The 20318-nt window shown below is 49.2% G+C and overlaps 1 protein-coding gene across 1 annotated transcript in view; it reads left to right on the top strand.

The window, feature by feature from the left end:
* The window catches only part of GABRG3 (gamma-aminobutyric acid type A receptor subunit gamma3), a 209982-nt gene that overhangs the window by 173073 nt on the left and 16591 nt on the right, over positions 1–20318 (top strand). Inside the window, exon 6 of the mRNA XM_087829179.1 lies at positions 19720–19857. Within this exon, the coding sequence (XP_087685305.1) occupies positions 19720–19857 (138 nt within the window). The remainder of the gene's footprint in view (positions 1–19719; positions 19858–20318) is intronic.

The following is a 20318-nucleotide window of genomic DNA, read 5'->3' as shown; positions in this document are numbered from 1 at the left end:
TGTCCCCCAGAAGTGACATCTCAGAGCTCCTCCTGCGTCACCAGAGTGTGGACGTTGGCATGACACAGTCCAGACCCAGGACGTTTCCGTCCCCACGAGGCCCCTCTCTGCCCTTTCCTAGCGGCTTTCACTCCCTCCGGCCCTTAACCCCCGGCCACTCCTAACGTGTTCTCTGTTTCTGCGCTTTGTCGCTTCGGGGTCACAGACGCGGAAACACACAGTGCGTCACCTCTCGGACTGGCCGTTCCATCAGCTTGCTTCCCCCAGAGCCTTCGGGTTGGGCTGTGACCGAGATCTTAGTCAATAAGCACGTTTCTATTCTATTCCCCGTTCCCGTAACATAGAGCAGCGGACTGCTGGTGAGCGGGAGGAGGGTGGGAAAAAGGAGGCGGGGCCGTCGGGCCGTCGACCCGCCCATGCCCTTGGACGTGGCAGCGAAGGGCGTGCGGTTTGGGCGTGCGTGGGGCTCCCAGCAGAGACCCGGGGGTGCACTTGGAGTCATAAATCCTTTCTTTCCTTCTTGCTTTCTTTTGAAGATTCTGTATGTGTGTTTTAGAGAGAGGGGGAGAGAAACTTCGATGTGAGAGCGAGACATGCATCGGCTGCCTCCTGCTGGGGCTCGAGCCCGCCACCCGGGCCTGTGCCCTGACCGGGAATCGAACCAGCGACCTTTCAGTGCCCGGGCCAGCGCCCAACCCGCTGAGGCACGCCCGCCGGGCGCGTAAATCATTCCTTTAGAGGAAGAAGTAGGACTCCTCTTAAAAAAGTAAAAACCAAAATGCTCTTTTTTTCCCCCACTGTTTTCTATTCTAAATTCCGTCCCGCACGTCCGTTCCAAGTGATGTGTTTGCATTTTGAGTAATAATCTCACGGTAGGATAATCATTCTTTGTTTTCCTTTTATTGCAAGTCACTGTGAAAATGAATAGCGTTCGTTGCACAGTTGTTTTTAATGTTTTATCTGCATTTGTTTTGGATTACCCCTGTCAAGTCCAAGCAGCTAAGCAGAGGGGAAAGATGCATAAATTCCTTGGGAGCAAACAGCAAATGAGGCAGGAAATAGATTATAAATCATAACTCATTTACTTAAACAATGTTTAGCCGATGATAATGTACACTTGCAGGAAATTTATGTTTACAGTCATTCATAGCTAAAGTATTGTCAGCGAAGCCCTGGCCAGCGTCCTTCGGTTGGTTAGAGGGTTGTCCCCGCGCCAAGAGGCCGTGGGTTCGATTCCGGTCAGAGCACGTGCCCAGGTTGCAGGTTCCACCCCGGCTGGGGCACCTGAAATCCCCGCCTTCGGGCTGCGGCTGGGGTTTAAATCTTATCTCGGCAGATAAGTGAAGCACATGTTTGACTTTTATACTAAATTGGGTTCTTATCTTAAAACGCGTGTTCAGATCGGAATGCAGGTTGCGGTCGGAGACTCACAGGCGAGCGAGAGGAGTGTGAGCCCCGGCAGAGGAAAATTATTCCTTCGTCCGATGCTACAGTTTTGCATTTGTGCCCAAAGAGAGGGACGTCCTCTTTCCATCTTACCCACAGCTGCCGATTTTTTTCATATTCCTGTTTTCCTTCTGGATATCTTCAGTTAATTAACGTTCGTGTCGAGAAGCCTCTGCCAGGCATCTGTTAGGTGCCTGATTAATTCTAGGAAATTAAATGTACGCGGAGAGGATGGGCCAGGTGGACTCCCTGAGAAATGTTCCTGCTCGGAACCCTTCCCGTTATCGACTGTAAGGGAGCCCTGTGGAGTTCAGTGTCTCAAAGACTCTACTGGGCCAGAGTTTTATCCCCAAGCAGCTTAGAGTTTGTGGAATAAATGTGTGTGATTTTTTTTAAAAGCAAATGATCTGATTTGGAAACAGCCCAGGTGCCCAGCAGTAGGTGAGGGGATAGAAAAGCTGCGGGGCATTCGCACACGCGGAATACTATGCAGCCGTCAAAAAGGAACTCTCGCCAAGTGTGACGGCGCATTACACGGAGCAAAGTAAGCCGGTGAAAGAAAGACAAACACCGTATGACTTCACGTATGTGTGGAATCTAGTGAACAAAATAAACTAACAAAGTGGAAACAGACTCGTGGACACAGAGAGGGGACTGGCAGCTGTCAGAGGGGAGGCGTGGGGCCGGGTGAGAGGGTGGGGGGTTAAGCAAAGGAGAAACGAGAGACTCGGGCACAGACCACGGAGTGGCGACCGCCAGGGGGCGGGGCGGGGAGGGGAGGGCACAGGGGGGTGAATGGTGACGAAGGGGCCCTGACTCGGGTGGTGAGCACACGGTGCAGTGTACAGATGATATGCTGCAGAACCGTACGCAAGAAAAAGGCTTTTAAAAATAATAATAGAGAAGCAAATGACCCACCTGTTTCATTTCTGCCTCTTCTCGTCCTTGGGGTAATCCGCCCGTCTCCCCGTTTCGTGCGTTTCCCTCGGCCCCCGCCCCCCTCCGTCCCGGGACTCCTGCCATCACCTGAGCCTTGTCCCCCGAGCCAGCGCCCTCCCGGCCACCCCTGTGGGCAGCCGCCCTTCACCGCAGTGAAGGTCCCATCTGACTTCCAAGCCTGGAGGAAGCCAGGACTCGGTTCCGGCGACGCGTTGAAGGACAGGATCCTGCCATTTCTTTTCACCAGCAAAACCAGCAGTCAGAGGCGGCAGTTCAGGGGAAATCGGGGAGCGGAGAGGACTCGTGACTCAGGAAGTAAAGTGCTCATTTCATCCTGTGACTCCCTGGCCCTGTTGACGTGTTTCTCTCTCTCCCTCTCCCTTCCTCTCTCTCTCGCTCTCTAAAAGAAAATTTTAAAAAAATTTTTAAGTGACTTTAATACACAGCATTGCGCACCCAGCACATGCGTGTGGCTGTGTCCCCCTGAGAGGGACGCGCAGGGTGCAGGCCTAGAGGTCAGGACCCGCAGAGCCCGCCGCCGGCTCCACGGAGGCGACCCGGCCACGCTGGCTGGAAGAGGGGCTGCAGCTCCGGGTCTGCTCTGACCTAGCGCAGGGGAAACGGGCCCGAAAGGCAACGCCAAGGGATGTGCGGGGGGGGGAAAGACTCACAGCCTCAGGCCGCACAGGGCTTCTCCCGGACACCGGGGGGGGGGGGGGGCTCATCCCACCGGGACAGAGGAGCCACCCGGGAGCCGGAGCCTGCGGCAGGCGCCCCGCAGACGGGCTCCCTGCAGGACACTGGGCGCAGCGACCACCCCCAGCCTCTGCTTCCCCGCAGGCCTCTGCAGAAGACGTCCGGCCTCACCTCAGGGGGCCCCAAAGGGTCCCGGCCCCTAAGCTTATAGAGAAGGAGCCCATTAAGGAATCAGTAAGCGCACAAATGCTAATTTTTCAGAGTCATGATTTTTACCTAAATTAAAACATTTTTCCGTTTCAACCTGGAGGGAGAAACCTCCAAAACAGTTATTGCACAAATTGCGTCAATCTTTCCATTCTATTGCACCGACAATTTAAACCAAATAAAAAAACAAAAATCAGTCCGTGCTGGGCAGCGTTGCCAGGACAACGCGGGACTTTCGGGGACCTCGGCCCAGCGGGGATGCTGGGGATGCTCCAAGAGCACAGGAATGTCACCCTCGCGGTCCAGACCTGAAGGCGCAGACCCCGCGCCTCTCCTCTCCTCTCGCTGTTTCACCAGCGCGCAGTTCGGTGAGTCTGGCGAGTCCCCCTCCTTGGACATGAAGGGCTCGTCCAATCCCAGGCTGGCCTGTCACCACCGCCCCAATGCCAGGTGCCTGCGCGATGCCCTGGTGGCCCAGCTCCACGCCCACAGCCCCCTGGCCGCGTCCTCGACTCCTAGCGCGTGGATGCGAGACCCCTGCACCTTCCAGAGCCTGAGGCCCGGCCCCCGGCTCCCGGAGCCTCTTGTCCGCAGGCCCGTCCACACCTGGCAGGGCCTCTGCTGCTCCTAACTCTGCTTTTTCTGTCCTGCGCCTCATGCCCGAGCATGCTCACTGCCTGGCGCACTCTCTTCCTGCCCAGCTGATACCCACGATGGGACAGCCGAGGTGACGTGGCCCCGGCAACCTCACCCTGTCCTTGGAGACGCGTGAACACCTGGAAATGGAACTGCCGCCTTAATTCTTCCCCGGACCACCGTGGGCTCCGTGCCTGGGGACAGAGCACCGAGCACGTGAGCTCCACGTTTTATTAGCGCAGGTTCTGAGCGACCGCTTTCCCCGTCCGTGCGACAGGGTCGAGCATCGCGGCTGGCGGTGGAGCTGAGTGTGGAGCGAGTGAGTGCGTGGGAAACACTGGGCATAAGCGTGGCACGGACGCGCACCCGGTAAACGCTGCGCCGCTCAGCCGGCCGTGCCCGCGCATTCGCCACGGCGCGGGACCGACCGCCCAGCGACAGCGCCGGCCTCCCCCCGGCTCCTGGGGTGGCCTGCGACCCCTTGGCGTGCTCTGCTGGGTAAGGTGGTCTCTGCTGCCCTGACCGACGTGGCCCAGTGGTTAGAGTGACGCCAGAGCACCAAAGGGTCGCAGGTTAGATTCCCGGTCAAGGGCCTGTACCTGGGTTGCAGGTCTGTCCCTGGTCCTCGTCAGTTCGCGCGGAGGGAACCAATCGTGTCTCACATCGATGTCTCTCTCGCCCTCCTTCCCTCCCTTCCACTCTCTAAATATAAGTGAGTATTAACAACAAAAAAAGACTGTCTTTGTTTACATGGGGGCCCGGGGCCACTGGGATAGTCTGTGTAAACAATGTGGCTCACCTGGGGCATCTGGGTCGCAGGAGGTCATCTGTGCTGATCATGTGAGTTATGGCCGAGGGCCGAGGGCTGGGAGGCATCGCCCTGACCTCCGGAGGCTGGAGACTCAGGCAGTCACATTGGCGCCCAACCACCGAGCCACACCGGCCAGGGACGAAGTGAGATTTTTGGCAGGATTTTATCTCCTTTTGTCCCCTTGGAGAATGTAATTGTGGTTTTATGCTTGGTGTGGAAATCGGGGCCTGGAAATGGGCTACTTTGGGGACATGAGATATCACTCAGTTCTCAGTTTTCTTCTGTTTTTCAACATTTGGAACTTGGATTTGCTAAGCAAGTGCGGATGCACTTGACGGTGAAAGAAGCACGAGATCTGTGATAAGTGAGGGATAGTATGAAATAATCACCCTTAGCCAGAAGCTCGAGGATGTCGCCGTCTGGATACTGAATTCAGATGCTCAGATAAACCCAAGACTTCTCTCCTCGAGTAAACTTTTCCTGCAGAGAACTAGGGGCGTCTGAGCAGTGGTTAGGATGCCAATCCATCGCCAGCGGCACCCTTCCCAGAGAGAGAGCAGCTGGCCACTGGGACATCTGTAATACTCCCAACAATAAAGACACATTTAAAAAATTTTTAAAAATAGAGTATGATGTTTCAAAGACAAAGACAAGCCGTCCTCTTTGGCCCTGCAGGTGGGTGAGTGTGACTGGGACACTTTGTCCAGACCAAGGGGCACGAGGAGGAAAAAGGGGTGTTTAGTACTTGAAAGAAGTAGCCTGTCAGGAGCCCGCGTTCGAGCCCAGACTCATGCCAGGGCCTCCCTAACGGGAAATCCAGTCACAGCTGCGTGACTAACCCCGGTCCCGAGGTTCCAGCCACGTGGGAACTGCACCCTGATCTCGAAAAGACGGCACAGGAAGCCTCCTGGGGAGCCCCGCTGGTCCTCTGGGCGGGGCTGGACCGCTCCTGCTCCCGGTCTCAGGGATTTCCCGGGCCGCCTGCTGTCAGGCTCTCGCCCTCGCTTCAGGAGCATCGCGTTCTCTGAGAAACTCCAAGTGACAGCCAGTCCGATGTCTGGGCTCCACCAGCCAAGGAAATGAAATTCTGTTACTTCAACACTCTTCTGGGACAGGATCCAAGTGTGTGGTACTGAGTGTGTTCTCCTATATAAGACTGATGATAGAGTTCAACAGCGATGTCATTTTATAGCTGTGCGCACAGTGGTGTAGTTTTATTTCCTTAATATTTAATGCGGCATAATTTTATTTATTGTTGACACTATTACAGATGCCCCCGTTTCCCCCCCTCGCCCGTCCCATGAGCCCCTCCCTCTCCCCTCTGGCCTTCGCCACTCTGCTGCCTGTATCCAGAGGCTGTGCAAATATGTCCTTTGGCTCATCTGGCCACCTTTTATCTGGACCCTCCCACCCCCTTCCCCTCTGACAGCCGTCAGTCTGTTCCATGCGTCCATAACGTGGCATAATTTTAAATGCCTCATCTTAATTCATCCACATTTAAGTAACCGATAGGCACACACTTGTACCTGATTGTTACATAAAAACTTTGAGGCAGGTGATTTCCAACCCACTTCTCAGATAAGGAACCTAAAGTTTGTTTATTTGTTTTGTTTTGTTTTGTTTTATTCTCACCCGTGGATATGTTTATTGATTTTAGAGAGGAAGGAGGAAAGAGAGAAACATTGATGTGACTTTAGAGAGGAAGGGGGAGAGAAACGTGATTTTAGAGGGGAAGGGGAGAGAGAAACATTGATGTGATTTTAGAGAGGAAGGGGGGGAGAGAGAGAAACATTGATGTGATTTTAGAGAGGAAGGGGGAGAGAGAGAGAGAAACATTGATGTGATTTTAGAGAGGAAGGGGGAGAGAGAGAGAGAAACATTGATGTGATTTTAGAGAGGAAGGGGGGGAGAGAGAAACATTGATGTGATTTTAGAGAGGAAGGGGGGAGAGAGAGAAACATTGATCTGATTTTAGAGAGGAAGGGAGAGAGAGAGAAACATTGATGTGAGAGAGAAACATCGGTTGCCTCCTGTACACACCCAACTGAGGACCAAACCCACCAGCTAAGCATGTCCCCTGACTGGGAGTCAAACCCACCACCTTTTGGTGCACTGGATGATGCTCCAACCAACTGAGCCTGGCAGGCAGGGTGAACCAAGTTTAATGAGATGAACAATAGGCAGAGCAGCGTGGTGGTCAAGAGGCTGCTGTCAGAGTCGGCGTTAGGCCCTCCCTTCCCCGTTTGGACCAGATACATCTCTCCTCTAAGCCTGTGTCCTCATTTGTAGAATGAGGATAATTACAGTACCTTCCTCTCAGGGCTATGATGTCGTTTAAACAAAACACAGCATATAGTCGACTTCCTGAAGGCCTGACACAGAGGAGGTGCATATTATACTGTTTTCATTACTATTTTTATGTTCTAGGCATATGGTAAGTGACTGGCCCTAGATCCGGAAAGAACAAGTATAATTTACCACGTTCGGATTCAAAACCCTAGCTCTCTGTCCAGTTCTCATTTCATTGTGTGTTTTGTTTTTTTTTTAAAAAAAAGTCCTTGAACGAATAAACTGAGACCAGGTGCAGTGACTCAGTAGTTGATTAAATGTAATTTTTTTTCCCGAATCAATGGATGAGAAGTTTTACTCACTTGCTTTTGATTTCCCCCTTTCTTAATCTTTCGATGCAAATACCATGCCTGAATATTTTCATGAGTAAATATGTATCCATCCCATCCCCTGGAGTGGCTTGTTACATCCAACCTCTGAAAATTTTTTTAGTCTGAGGAAGCTGGGCTTCAATTTGCAAACAACTGCCATGGACCGTGACATCCGATCATGCGTTTCTCCCACTAAGTATGAAAATACAGCTGAAATGTATAGTTGGGGCACTGCCGTGTGATTCATGTCAGGGGTACATGGCCAAGGGTTATGCCCCCTCTGGATGCACTAGTTGCCTGTCTGTGGTCATTTGACACAGTGGAAACTGAGGCTTCACACCCATTTGTTTTCATGGGAATGATCAATTAAGGAGACAGAGGCAGGGGGAGGGACTTTAAAATTAGACCACGCACGATCTTCTGCCAGGCTGTTGACTCTTTGTTGTTATTTGGGGATTTGTGTGTTTGTTTCGTTTCATGTAAATTTCAAAAAAAATATATAAGAATTGAATCCTTACTGTTCATTTTCATGTGTGTTGGACCCACCTGTTCAGCCTACTGTTTCCTGATTGGCCCACCACCGTGAATGACGCAATCAGAGACGGATGGGGTAGGAGGAAGTCTGTCTTCCCTGCATTCCTACGTAGCACTTCTCGTTGGGCATGGGGAGTGAATGCCTGTGATGTCAGGTGTTGTGACTGAATTAGCAAGTAAACAAGTGAAGAATCGGAAACTGAAGAAAAGATAAGGTCCATTTAAATTTTGTGTCGGCTCACAAATGGATTTCCTAAAACTGAAATGGCTCCATGCAGATGTTTTGTCTGCGCCTCTCAACATTTACAGAAATTCGGGGAGGAAAATCGAATGTGAATCTGTGAAGCTAAATATCTTGCAAAGTTCAGAAAACATTTTCATGGAAGGAAAAGAAGTGATATTATTTTGCTCTCAGTCTTAGATTCGTTTCAACTAGATTTTTGCAGTCTAGAATGGCAGGTCTTGTTGAGTCTGGTGATGCATTTACTTTGATTACTTAGAAATTGACATCTAGAAGTGAGACTTATTTGTGCACATTAACATTTTCAAAACGAAACTGAACAAGATGTGGAGCTAAATCATTCACATCATGTTGTTGAGAAATAGAAGAAATATGGGCACCCCTGTCAAACCTTTTCATGTTCCAGAGAAAGATGATTTATCTGTGGTTGACTTGGGGTTGCTGACATGCTTGGTGAGTCCTTGTTAGCAGCAGGCCTTGGTCTTGAGTTCAAGTCTCCTATAACCTGCTGTCTGGTGGCTAATTTTTAAATAATAACTTTAATGAAATACAACTCACAAACCATAATTTTCTTTTTTTAAAGTACGCAAGTCAATCATTTTTTAGTATATTCACAGAATCATATAACTGTCACCACTGTCTCATTTTAGAGTATTTTCATCACCCCAAAACTAAACCCTGTATACATTAGCAGTCACTTCCTACTTTCTCTTTCTCTCAGCTCCTGGCAACTGCTTTCTGTACTTAAAAGTTGCCAGTTCTGGATGTTTCATATAAATGGGTGATATACTGTGTGGCTGTTTGTGACTGGCTTCTTTCACTTAGAATACCATTTTCATGGTTTAGCCATATTGTAGACTGTGTTAGTGCTGCATTCCTTTTCGTTGCTGAGTAATACTCCATTGTATGGACATACCGCCTTTTGGTGATCCATCCTTTGGTTGGTAGACATTCGGGTCATTTCCAGTCTTTGACTATTATGAATAGATCTGCTGTGAAAATTCATGTACAAGTTTTTCCTTATGTTTTTAATACTTTGGGGCATATACCTAGGATTGGAATTGTTAGGTCATACGGTAACTTTTTGTTTACATTTTGAAGAGCTGTTGAACAGTTTTCCATAGTGATTGCACCATTTTACAACCCTACTAGCAATGTAGGAGTGTTCCAATTTCTTCACATTCCTACCAACACTTTGGTATTGTCTGTCTTTTTTAATTTTACTATATTAGTGAGTGTGAAGTGTTACTTCGTAGTAATTTATTTCCATTTCTCCAGTGACTAAGGTGGTGAGCTTCTTTTCAGGTGCTTATTGGCCATTTGTATATCTTCTTTGAAAATATGTTGTAACTCTTCTGTCGTTGGTCATAAAGTTTTATTTCTAAGTTTTCTTCTAAGAGTTTTATAATATTAGTTCTGATATCTAGGTCAGTGATCCAGTTTGAATTAATTTTTGCTTATAGTGAGAGAAAAAAATCTAACTTTGTCTTTGTGTGTGTGTATCCATCTGTCCCATTTGTTGAAAACACTATCCTTTCACCCAGTGAATTGACTTGCCTCCCTTGTCAAACGTTAATTGACCGTAAGAAGGAGGGTTTATGTCATAACTCTCGGTCCTATTGCATTGGTCTGTGTGTATCCTCATGGCAGCACCGCACCATCTTGATTTCTGAAGCTTTGTAGTAAGTTTAAAAATAAGGATGTATGATTCCTCCAACTTCGCTCTGCGTTTCCAAGATTGCCTTGGATATTCTGAGTCCTTGGCATTTCCATACAGATTTTGGGATCAGATTGGAAATTTCTGGAAAATGCTACCTGGGAGTTTTAAAAATGGGATTGTTTTTGTAATTTTCCTTTCAGATTGCTAGTGTATCCAGAAAAACGATTTATTTTTATATATTCATCTTGAAGACTGCAACTTCACTGAACTTTATTACATCTCACAGTGTTCCTGTGGACTCTTTAGGATTTTCTGTTTTTATATCATGCTGTCTGTAAATAGATATGCTTTTTTTATATGAATGTCTCATTTTATTGGTTTTTATTTTTGCTTAATTCATTGTGTAGAATCTCCTGTTGATTTATTTATTTTTAAATATGTATTTTTATTTTAGGGAGAGGGAGAGAGAGAAAGAAACATCGATGGACTGCCTCCTGCACGCCCCCTACTGGGGATCGAGCCCGAAACCTGGGCATGTGCCCTGACTGGGAATCGAACCGGTGACCTCTTGGTGCACATGGGTCAGTGCTCAACCACTGAGCCACACTGGCCAGGCTCCTGTTTAATTTTATTTATTTATTTATTTATTTATTTATTTATTTATTTATTTATTTATTTTAAATATGTCTTTATTCATTTCAGAGACAGAAAGGGAGAGAGAGAGAAACATCAGTGATGAGAGAGCCATTGATCGGCTGCCTCCCACACACCCCCTGCTGGGGATCGAGCCCACAACCCGGGCCTGTGCCCCAACTGGGAATCGAACCCTGATCTCCTGGATCCTAGGTCGTTCCTCAGCCACTGAGCCCCGCCTGGCCGGGCCTGTTTAATCTTAAATAGAAGCGATGGGAATGAACTCCTTGTCTGGTTGCCGGGGTGAAAGCACCCAGCTTTTCACCACTCAGCGTGACGTGAGCTGTGTTTTTTGCAGATACCTAATTTGTCAGGTTGAGGAAGGTACCTTCTGTTCCGCACTTGTTGGCTCTTTTATCGTGAAAGGGTACTTGTTGGCTAAATGTTTCTCTGACGCTAACGAGGCCATCGTGTTCTTGTCCTTTTTCTGCGAACGTTGTGCGTTATAGTGATTGATTTTTGTTTATTAAACTCAACGTTGTGGGTCTGCGCTCGTCTTGGGAATGTTCTCCTTTCCCTTGCGATGTCGTCTGAGACTCTTTCATCACGTAGAGCGCGCTGTGCAACTTCCAAACATTTGTGAATTTCCCCAATTTGTATCTGTTAACCTCTCGTTTTACTCTGGTGTGCTTGGAGAACACACTTTGGATGGTTTTGATAATTTTAAATTCATCGAGTTTTGTTTTATATCCTAGTTGATGGCTCATTCCGGGAAATGCTCCATTTGTATGAGGAGAACATGTACCTGCTGCTGTTCAGTGGCGATTCCTACACTTGCCTGTCAATTTAATTAACATTTTACCTAAAAATCATGTAGATGGGATTAATACTGACTTAATTTCAATGGTTTTAATGCAAAAAACCTTTGTTCCTATATAGCTCCGTTCCCTCAGCCCACCTTTGTGCTATTGATTATATACAAATTATCTATGTGTCATTAGCCCATTAACACATTTATATAATTTTTTATTTATGTAGTAGTTTTTTAAATTAGACAAAACAAAAGTATTACAAACAAATTACATTTATACTGTCTTTACATTTAGAAATGTAGTTAATTTCTTTGGTGTTCTTTATTTCTTGTGTGGATTTGAGTTGTCTACTGTTCTTTGTTTTTTTATTGATTTGAGAGATCAATTTGTTGCCCCACTTATTTATGCATCATTGGTTGATTCTTGTGTGTGCCCTGATCAGGGATTGAACCCACAACCTTGGTACATTGGGATGACGCTCTAACGACTGAGCCACCTGGCCAGGGCCTTGTCTACTGTTCTTTCATTTGCTGGGTAGCTAAGCGGATCCAGGACCACGTGTCTCATGTCCTCAAAAATCTTTCTGTGTGGCTGAATATTCCACACTCTGATCCTTAGAAAGAGCAAAAGGTAGCCTGGCCACATCCTTGGCTCTTTCGTCAGATCACTCTTTCCTGACAGCGAATATCAGAAATGTAGCATCTGGATAGGCCAAAAATGTCTCATGTCAGGAAATCCCGACTCTTTTATGGTCAACAGTTTATCTCCTTAGTGGAGCCCTTCGCATTTGCACCCCTTGATCACTGAGGTTAAATTCTGGCTCTCAGAGAAATGGCACTGTCTGTTGAATGGTGATTCTGAGAAACAGCCTCCTGGAGAGCCCGGCCCAGCCCTGCAGGTGTGGCCACCTCACTGGTGGCCTGCGTCTCCCTAGGGACGCTCACCAGCTGCGGCCTCAGGATGCGGGGAGCGTGGGAAGACCAGTGAGTTCCAAGGGCATGGTCACATGGTTACACTTCTTTACTGGCACATGCTGGACGCTGGCCTGTGCACTCAGCCTGAGACAGCCAAATTGTCCATATGGCTCAGACAGCACCCAAGACAGGCCAACGGGAGTCATTTCGTTGTCATATTTTTCTGAAAGACCCAGTGGCTTGTCTACTCTGGAGACTAAAAAATAACCTGCAGGCTCCAATTTGAGGGCCCGTATCTAATGATAAAGGACCATCGAGCTGAGAAATCTCTGAGTAAAGAAGTTTAAGGAAGACTCTGGCATGGCTTCTGAATATTGGACAAAGGATTTTGTGACCTGGAATAGACCCTACTCTATCCACTAGCCCCTACGCTATTCAGTAGACCCTACACCATCCTGTAGACCCTACGCTATCCTGTAGACCCTACACCATCCTGTAGACCCTACACCATCCTGTAGACCCTACACTATCCAGTAGACCCTACTCTATCCTGTAGACCCTACGCCATCCTGTAGACCCTACACCGTCCTGTAGACCCCACTCTATCCTGTAGACCCTACACCATCCTGTAGACCCTACACCGTCCTGTAGACCCCACTCTATCCTGTAGACCCTACACCATCCTGTAGACCCTACACTGTCCTATAGACCCTACTCTATCCTGTAGACCCTACACCATCCTGTAGACCCTACACTGTCCTATAGACCCTACTCTATCCTGTAGACCCTACTCTATCCTGTAGACCCTACACCATCCTGTAGACCCTACTCTATCCTGTAGACCCTACACTGTCCTGTAGACCCTACTCTATCCTGTAGACCCTACACCATCCTGTAGACCCTACTCTATTCTGTAGACCCTACACTGTCCTGTAGACCCTACTCTGTCCTATAGACCCTGCTCTATCCTGTAGACCCTATGCTGTCCTGTAGACCCTACGCCGTCCTGTAGACCCTACTCTATTCTGTAGACCCTACACTGTCCTGTAGACCCTACTCTGTCCTATAGACCCTACTCTATCCTGTAGACCCTATACCATCCTGTAGACCCTACTCTATTCTGTAGACCCTACACTGTCCTGTAGACCCTACTCTGTCCTATAGACCCTGCTCTATCCTGTAGACCCTATGCTGTCCTGTAGACCCTACGCCGTCCTGTAGACCCTACTCTATCCTGTAGACCCTACTCTATCCTGTAGACCCTACACTGTCCTGTAGACCCTACACTGTCCTGTAGACCCTACAATAACCAGTAGACACTGTAATACTATCCAGTAGCTCGCGCAGTGCCCAGTAGACCCTACACTGCGTATTGAGGTCTGTGGCTTCCTCCCCTACAGTGGAAAAAAACTTGTTATTGATGCCTGAAGCTGCTGCCAAGCTCTGGAGCATTTGTCACATTTGCCCTGAGAAAATATTTCTCACAGCATCAGGAAAATTATTATTCTATTTAGACACATTAACAACCACAGACAAGGAATTGATCACAATTACGAAAGCTGGATTTATGTTTTCTTGCACAGAAACAAAAATAAATTTGGAAGCAGCTTTATACTGCATCTTCTAAGTCAGCGCTGGCCTCTTCCTGCTGCACATTTCTCAAAGTGGGTCAAATGCATTAGACAAGGAAGCGGCCACTTAACTCTCATAATTCAAAACAAATATCACTTTGCTGTAGACAAATGGCTGTGCAGACTGTAACTCTCTGAGGCTGCTGCCTCTTGACCTGTTTGTTCTAAGACAGAGGCACGGAGAGGGGAGACTCGGAGGGCGGGCCGGAGAGGGCCCTCCGAGGTCGCGTTGGCGGTGGCGTAACTGCTGCTCGGTGCCCTCCCCGCCTTTAGCAGCCGAGGACTGGGAGCCCCTAAAGGAGAGCGGTGCGGGGAGCCCACCCAAGAGGGAAGAACCTGTCAACACAGTATTTTGAGTGAGGCATGTAATTTTATTTTTTTCTGGTACCAAAATAAGAAACTACAATTCCCATTGACTCAGCCACTCCCGTGGCCGGGAACGCCGCGAAGCACTTTGTATACTTAGTCAGCCTGGGCCCACCTAACAGAGACCGTCAACTGAGTGGCATTTATCTCACGTTCTGGAGGCTGCAAGTCCAAGATCGAGGTGCTGGCGGGTCCAGCGCCTGGCGCGGGCTCTCGTCCTGCTCCGCACCCCCTCTCGCTGCGCCCTCGCTTGGTGGGGAGAGCGCGTCTCTTGGTGCCTCCTCTCTGCGGGGCCCTCATCCTCTAGTGAGGTCTCCGTCCTCACGACCTGCTGATCTCCCGAAGGCCCCAGCTCTGCGCTTCAGATACCAAGGCGTTGGGGTTAGGGCTTCAGCATATGGATTTGGGGGGGGGGGGGGGGTGTTGGGTCGAGGGGTGGACTGTCCATGGTGTGCAGGGCTTGGTGCCGCCTCACTGTTAGGACGTAGGATCCCCACCCACATTGTCCCTGTTTCACAGGCGAGGAGCCTGAGAAGCGTCTTAGTGACTTAGTGGCATCACAGTCACACTGTGCGCGTGGCAGAGCCGGGGGCCGCTAGCGTTGCTGTGCGGGGCCTGCTTACGCTTTCGTTTTAATAAACCCCTTCGGGCCTCACGGTAGCTATTTTATTGGCTGAGTAAAGGCTGTGGTTTGCAAACTGTAGGCATATTTTCCCAGCCTTTCTATTTTTTTTTTATAGATCAGAGAGTGCAGTGAGCCGCTTGCGCCGTTTGCCCACATTGACTTTCCTGGCGGTTTTTGCTCCGTGCGCCTCCCGCCGTGTTTGTGAAAGGAAACCCGCGAGTAAACGGGAGACGTCATAGGGAGCCTCCTGCAGATGCCTGGGGCAGACGTGTCGTCAGTGCCGGGGCTGACGCTGATTCCTCGGTGTCAGGAGCGCCCCGCCCGTGGCCGGTGTCTCCCGCCGTCCCCTCCCGCCGGACCCGCCGCGTCGGCATCACAGTGCGCCCGGGTGCCGCTCCTCGCGCGTCTCCTTCAGTCCCTTAGCGCGCCCGGTTTATTTGGGCAGAAACGAGGCCAGGCCGCCTGGCGAGTCGCCCGCATCCGACGTCGGGCTGATCCAGCTCCGGCGGCCGCGTGTAGCCCCCCGTTTCCCGTGAATCGCCCCAGGGCCTGGGCCCGCGTCAGGTCCGGCTCCCCTGACAAGACACTTCGCAGGCAGCCTGGGCGACCGGCCTCGCCGACGGGAGGACCCTGCCGTCCGCTGTCCTGCCTGTCCCGCTGTCAGACCAGCTCCACCCGCGCCGCGGAGCCTTGTTTTAATCACAGTCACCCCCCGCATTTGTTCGCTGCGGTTCGTCCGCCGGAAGAACCTTCCCTAATGAATGTTCATTCGTTTTTTGTTTGTTTGCTTGTTTTTTATAATTTTTATTTTTGTTTAAAGTATTACAGATGTCCCTTTTTCTCCCCAATGACCCATCCCCCCCGTTCCTTCCCCCCCCGTCCCTCTCCCCACCACTGTCCGTGTCCTTGGGCTGTGCATAGATGCACATAAATTCCTTGGTTACTCTCTCCCCCTCCACCCTCCATCCGTCTGACATTCCTCAGTCTCCTCTACGCTTCCATGTCACTGAATCTATCCTGCTCGTCAGTTTATTAAGTTCTTTAGATTCCACGTGTAAGCGAGATCATGTGGTGTTTTTCTTTCGCCGCCTGGCTTATTTCACTTCCCCTGAGGTTCGGCCGGCGCAGGACAAGCAGGAAAAGTGCCTCCTGCCTTTTCTCAAACCCGAGCGTAAGTTCCTGAGGCCCGGCGCCTGCGAGCCTCTCACCAGGAGGGAGGCCCGGCGCCTTCTCATCAGCTCGGGGTCCATTTTCGGTAGAGGCTGTTTGCGCGTAGCTTTGACTGCTGGAGCTCTGGGCTCTTCCTCGTTCTTTCTTGTGGGATTCGCCCTTTTCTGTGCTGTGTTAACTGCATTTTCCCCAGTTCATCACTTGTCATTTTTACTTTCCTTACTGAATACTTTTTGGTCCTGCTTTAAATCATTGTGTGTAGCCAATTTTAGAAATGTGCTGTGTGCGCGTCTGTGTGTGTGTCTGTGTGTTATATGTGCGTCTGTGTGTTGTGTGTGTCTGTGCGTGTGTCTGTGCGTGTGTCTGTGTTGTGTGTGTTGTGTGTGTCTGTGTGTTGTGTGTCTGTGTGTCTGTTGTGTGTGTCTGTGTTGTGTGTGTGTCTGTGTGTGTTGTGTGTGTCTGGTGTGCATGTTGTGTGTGTTTTTATGTGTGTGTTTGTGTGTCTGTGTGTGTTGTATGTGTCTCTGTGTGTGTGTTGTGTGTCTGTGTGTGTTTGTGTGTCTGTGTGTGTTGTGTGTGTTGTATGTGTCTGTGTGTGTCTGTGTGTGTTGTATGTGTCTGTGTGTGTGTTTGTGTGTGTCTGTGTGATGTCTGTGTGTTGTGTGTCTGTGTGTGTTTGTGTGTCTGTGTATGTTGTGTGTGTGTGTTTGTGTGTCTGTGTGTGCGTGTGATGTCTGTGTGTGTTGTGTGTCTGTGTGTGTTTGTGTGTGTGTGTGTTGTGTGTGTGTGTGTTGTGTGTCTGTGTGTGTCTGTGTGTTGTGTGTCTGTGTGTCTGTTGTGTGTGTCTGTGTTGTGTGTGTGTCTGTGTGTGTTTGTGTGTCTGTGTGTGTTGTGTGTGTGTTGTATGTGTCTGTGTGTGTCTGTGTGTGTTGTATGTGTCTGTGTGTGTGTGTTTGTGTGTCTGTGTGATGTCTGTGTGTTGTGTGTCTGTGTGTGTTTGTGTGTCTGTGTATGTTGTGTGTGTGTGTTTGTGTGTCTGTGTGTGCGTGTGATGTCTGTGTGTGTTGTGTGTCTGTGTGTTTGTGTGTGTGTGTTGTGTGTGTGTTGTGTGTCTGTGTGTGTTGTGTGTGTCTGTGTGTTGTGTGTCTGTGTGTCTGTTGTGTGTGTCTGTGTTGTGTGTGTGTCTGTGTGTGTTTGTGTGTCTGTGTATGTTGTGTGTGTGTTTGTGTGTCTGTGTGTGCGTGTGATGTCTGTGTGTGTTGTGTGTCTGTGTGTGTTGTGTGTGTCTGTGTTGTGTGTGTTATGTGTCTGTGTATGTTGTATGTGTCTGTGTGTGTTGTGTGTGTCTGTGGGTGTGTCTCTGTGTCTCTTTGCTTCTGGGCTTTGATCCATTGTTAGGAAAGTTTTCCCGAATCCGAAGTTGTGGCCGAATTTTCTCAGGTTTCGCGCTCGGACTCGTTGGGATGCAGCCCGGCGTGTGCTGGAGCATTGGACCTAACTTTGCCTTTCCTCGTGGCTTCCACAAGTCACGCCCCGTCCTCCTCTGGCTGAGTTAAGTTGCTCCACCGTCTGTGTACTGATTCCAAGGAGATGTGCTCCTGTCCCGTCCCCTCGGCCGGTCACACATCAGTGCGGAATCGCTGGGTGTAGCTTTCTATTTAATAACCTAAGGAAATCTACCCCCCGTTGCGCTTCTGGTCGTTCTCAGTTCGTCGCCCTACCAAGGACCGTGTGTAACCGCCTCCGAAACGGAAAAGGCGCCGAGGGCACCCGTCCGGGTCACTTTGCCGCCCGCACGGGCCCGGGCAAGGGCCCCGGGTAAGGCCCCGCCTTGGGCTGCGGAGCCTCCTGGGCGAGCACGTGGCCTGTCTCCCCGTGGGCTCCGCCTGCTTCGGCTCGGTGGTGACTTGCAAACTCCCTCTTTCAGGACTCGCGCGTTTTTGTTAAGTTTGTGCTGCGTGTTTTGTGATAATTTAAAAATAATATTGTGTTCGTTTTCATTGAGTCTTTTGTGTCTTCTAGGTGCAAAAACTTACCTTTCTTTCTAATGTTCATGCCCCTAGGTGTCTATGTGTGTATTTTTCTAGAAGTAAGCTGACTAATGTCCCCGATAAAATGATGAATAAAAGAGGAAGTAACAGGTATTTACTTGCTTTCAATTTTAAAAAGAAAGGAAAGCCCCTAATGTTTTCCTACTGAGTTACTGGCTTTTAGGAAAATACACACTAGATAGAGGGAAGTCTTTAATTTCTAATTTACTGAATGTTTTTAACACAAATGTATTCCTGGGTTTTACGAAATGGCTTCGCTTTCTGTGGAGTGGGCCTGTGATGGATTATATTCATGACTTTCCACGCTCTCATTTCTGTAAATCGCATTAGGCCGTAATGTATTAAAATATTCTGCTCATCAATTCCGTTAACTAAGACTTTATGTGAGGTTTTGCATCAGTATTTGTAAGAGATTTACTTTCCTGTGCATTCATTGCTAGGCTGTATATCATGTGATGCCTACTATATAAGAATAATTGGACAGTTTTACCTTGTTTTCTGCTGTCTGGACTGGTTTAAAGAACACCGACAGCATCTGATTATCAGAGGTTTGGTAGAATTCCCTGTCTGTCCACTGGACCTGCTTCTGTGGGACCTAAATTGTTTTGAAAGGAAATTTGAAATTATGAAAAACAGAGGAAAATACTCCTGTCTTTGAGAATTAAAACCTGCAGGCTGAAGTTCTTTACAAGGGAAAATGTTATCTGAACGTAGAGTATAGTTGTTGCAGCCCTGGCCGGGGTGGCTCAGTGGGTTGGGCACCGAGAGGTCGCTGGTTCGATTCCCGCTCGGGGCGCATGCCCAGGTTGCTGGCTCGATCCCCGGTAGGGGGTGTGCAGGAGGCAGCCAATTGTTTCTCTCTCTCCCTCTCCCTTCCTCTCTCTCTAAAAACATAAATAAAAATTAAAAATAATAGAATGTGACCGCAGGGTATTTTTCTCTTTAAAATTTGACAACCAGTGGTATTTGCAGGCACACAGGGACACACACACACACACACACAGAATTCACACTCAAGGAGCAAAATAATTCCAGGGTGACTAACCAATTAGACATAAAAATAAAACCATGAAACGACTATAGTTAAATTTTGGAAATACCTACCTGCGCCTGTGTTAAGGAAGGATGACTTAACCGTAAATGCAGAGGAGAGAGCGTCTTGCTCCCTGGCGTCCTTAGCAGCGTGGGGAGAGCTAATGTCGAGGCAGGACCGCGCCAGGCGGCCTGAGTCTCAGAGCTGCCGCCTTATTAAACCCGTCTTTCCTGAGGCCTCAGGGTCTCGTCCTGCGGAAGGAATGTAGGACGCAGCGGATGGACGTGGGCCCGGCAGGTGGAGCTCAGTGTCTGAGAGCTCGGGGGACCCTGACCTCCAGTCTTGGAAGGTCAACGACAGCCTGGGCGCTTCAAGGTGGAAGAAACCACGACAGCGGCCACCTGTGTGCTGAAGGCACAGACGGGGGCCGGGCCAGTGGCTGGGAGCATCCTGCTGGCCGTGGAGATCTTCAGCAGGATCCCCCAGCTAGGTGGCCTTTGCCCATTCGTTTCTGGAGTTTCTGTGAGCTCAGGAAGGTTCTGAGAGCAAATAGGGCTTAAGCTGTTAATCCGCTAAGTGATCAGAATTATAATTTTGACTTTAATGTTTTGTAAGCCTACATCCCCTGGTGTTCACACTTGTTCATGTTTTCAGATGGCTACCCCAAGGAGGAGATGATTTACAGATGGAGGAAAAACTCAGTGGAGACGGCCAATCAGAAGTCCTGGCGGCTTTATCAGTTTGACTTTATGGGCCTCAGAAACACCACCGAGATCGTGACGACGTCTGCAGGTAGGAGCGCAGAGCAGAAGTGCGGCTCTCAAAGCAACTCGGACAGTTTCCCCCGGGCCCAAGGCTACAGGTAGCCACGGCTTTCCCCAGAACTCCTTCGGGTGTGTGTCTAAACTGATGACATTCAGGCCACCCTGGTCCTAAGCGATACTGGAGACAGAGCAACTGATTTAAAGTGAAAGTATTTTTAAATGTTTCACTTAGGATGGGAAAAGGGTGATTGAAATTGACATGTATTTGAATCAAAAGTCTGTTCATATTATGTCTATAAACCTAACTAGGGTCATTCACTACTGACTATATATAAGGTGTCCCCAAAAATGTACACACACACTTTGAATTGTTGTAAAGGCAGTGTTTATTGAAATGTATTTCAGCCCGGCCCGGTGTGGCTCAGCGGTTGAGTGTCCACCTAGGATCCAGGCGATCGGGGTTCGATTCCTGGTCAGGGCACAGGCCCG

This window comes from Miniopterus natalensis, chromosome 22, assembly GCF_054644295.1.
Source record: "Miniopterus natalensis isolate mMinNat1 chromosome 22, mMinNat1.hap1, whole genome shotgun sequence".
Taxonomy (NCBI): Eukaryota; Metazoa; Chordata; class Mammalia; order Chiroptera; family Miniopteridae; genus Miniopterus; species Miniopterus natalensis.
Note: the sequence above shows the minus strand (reverse complement) of the source record. Positions and strands in the feature narration are given on the sequence as shown.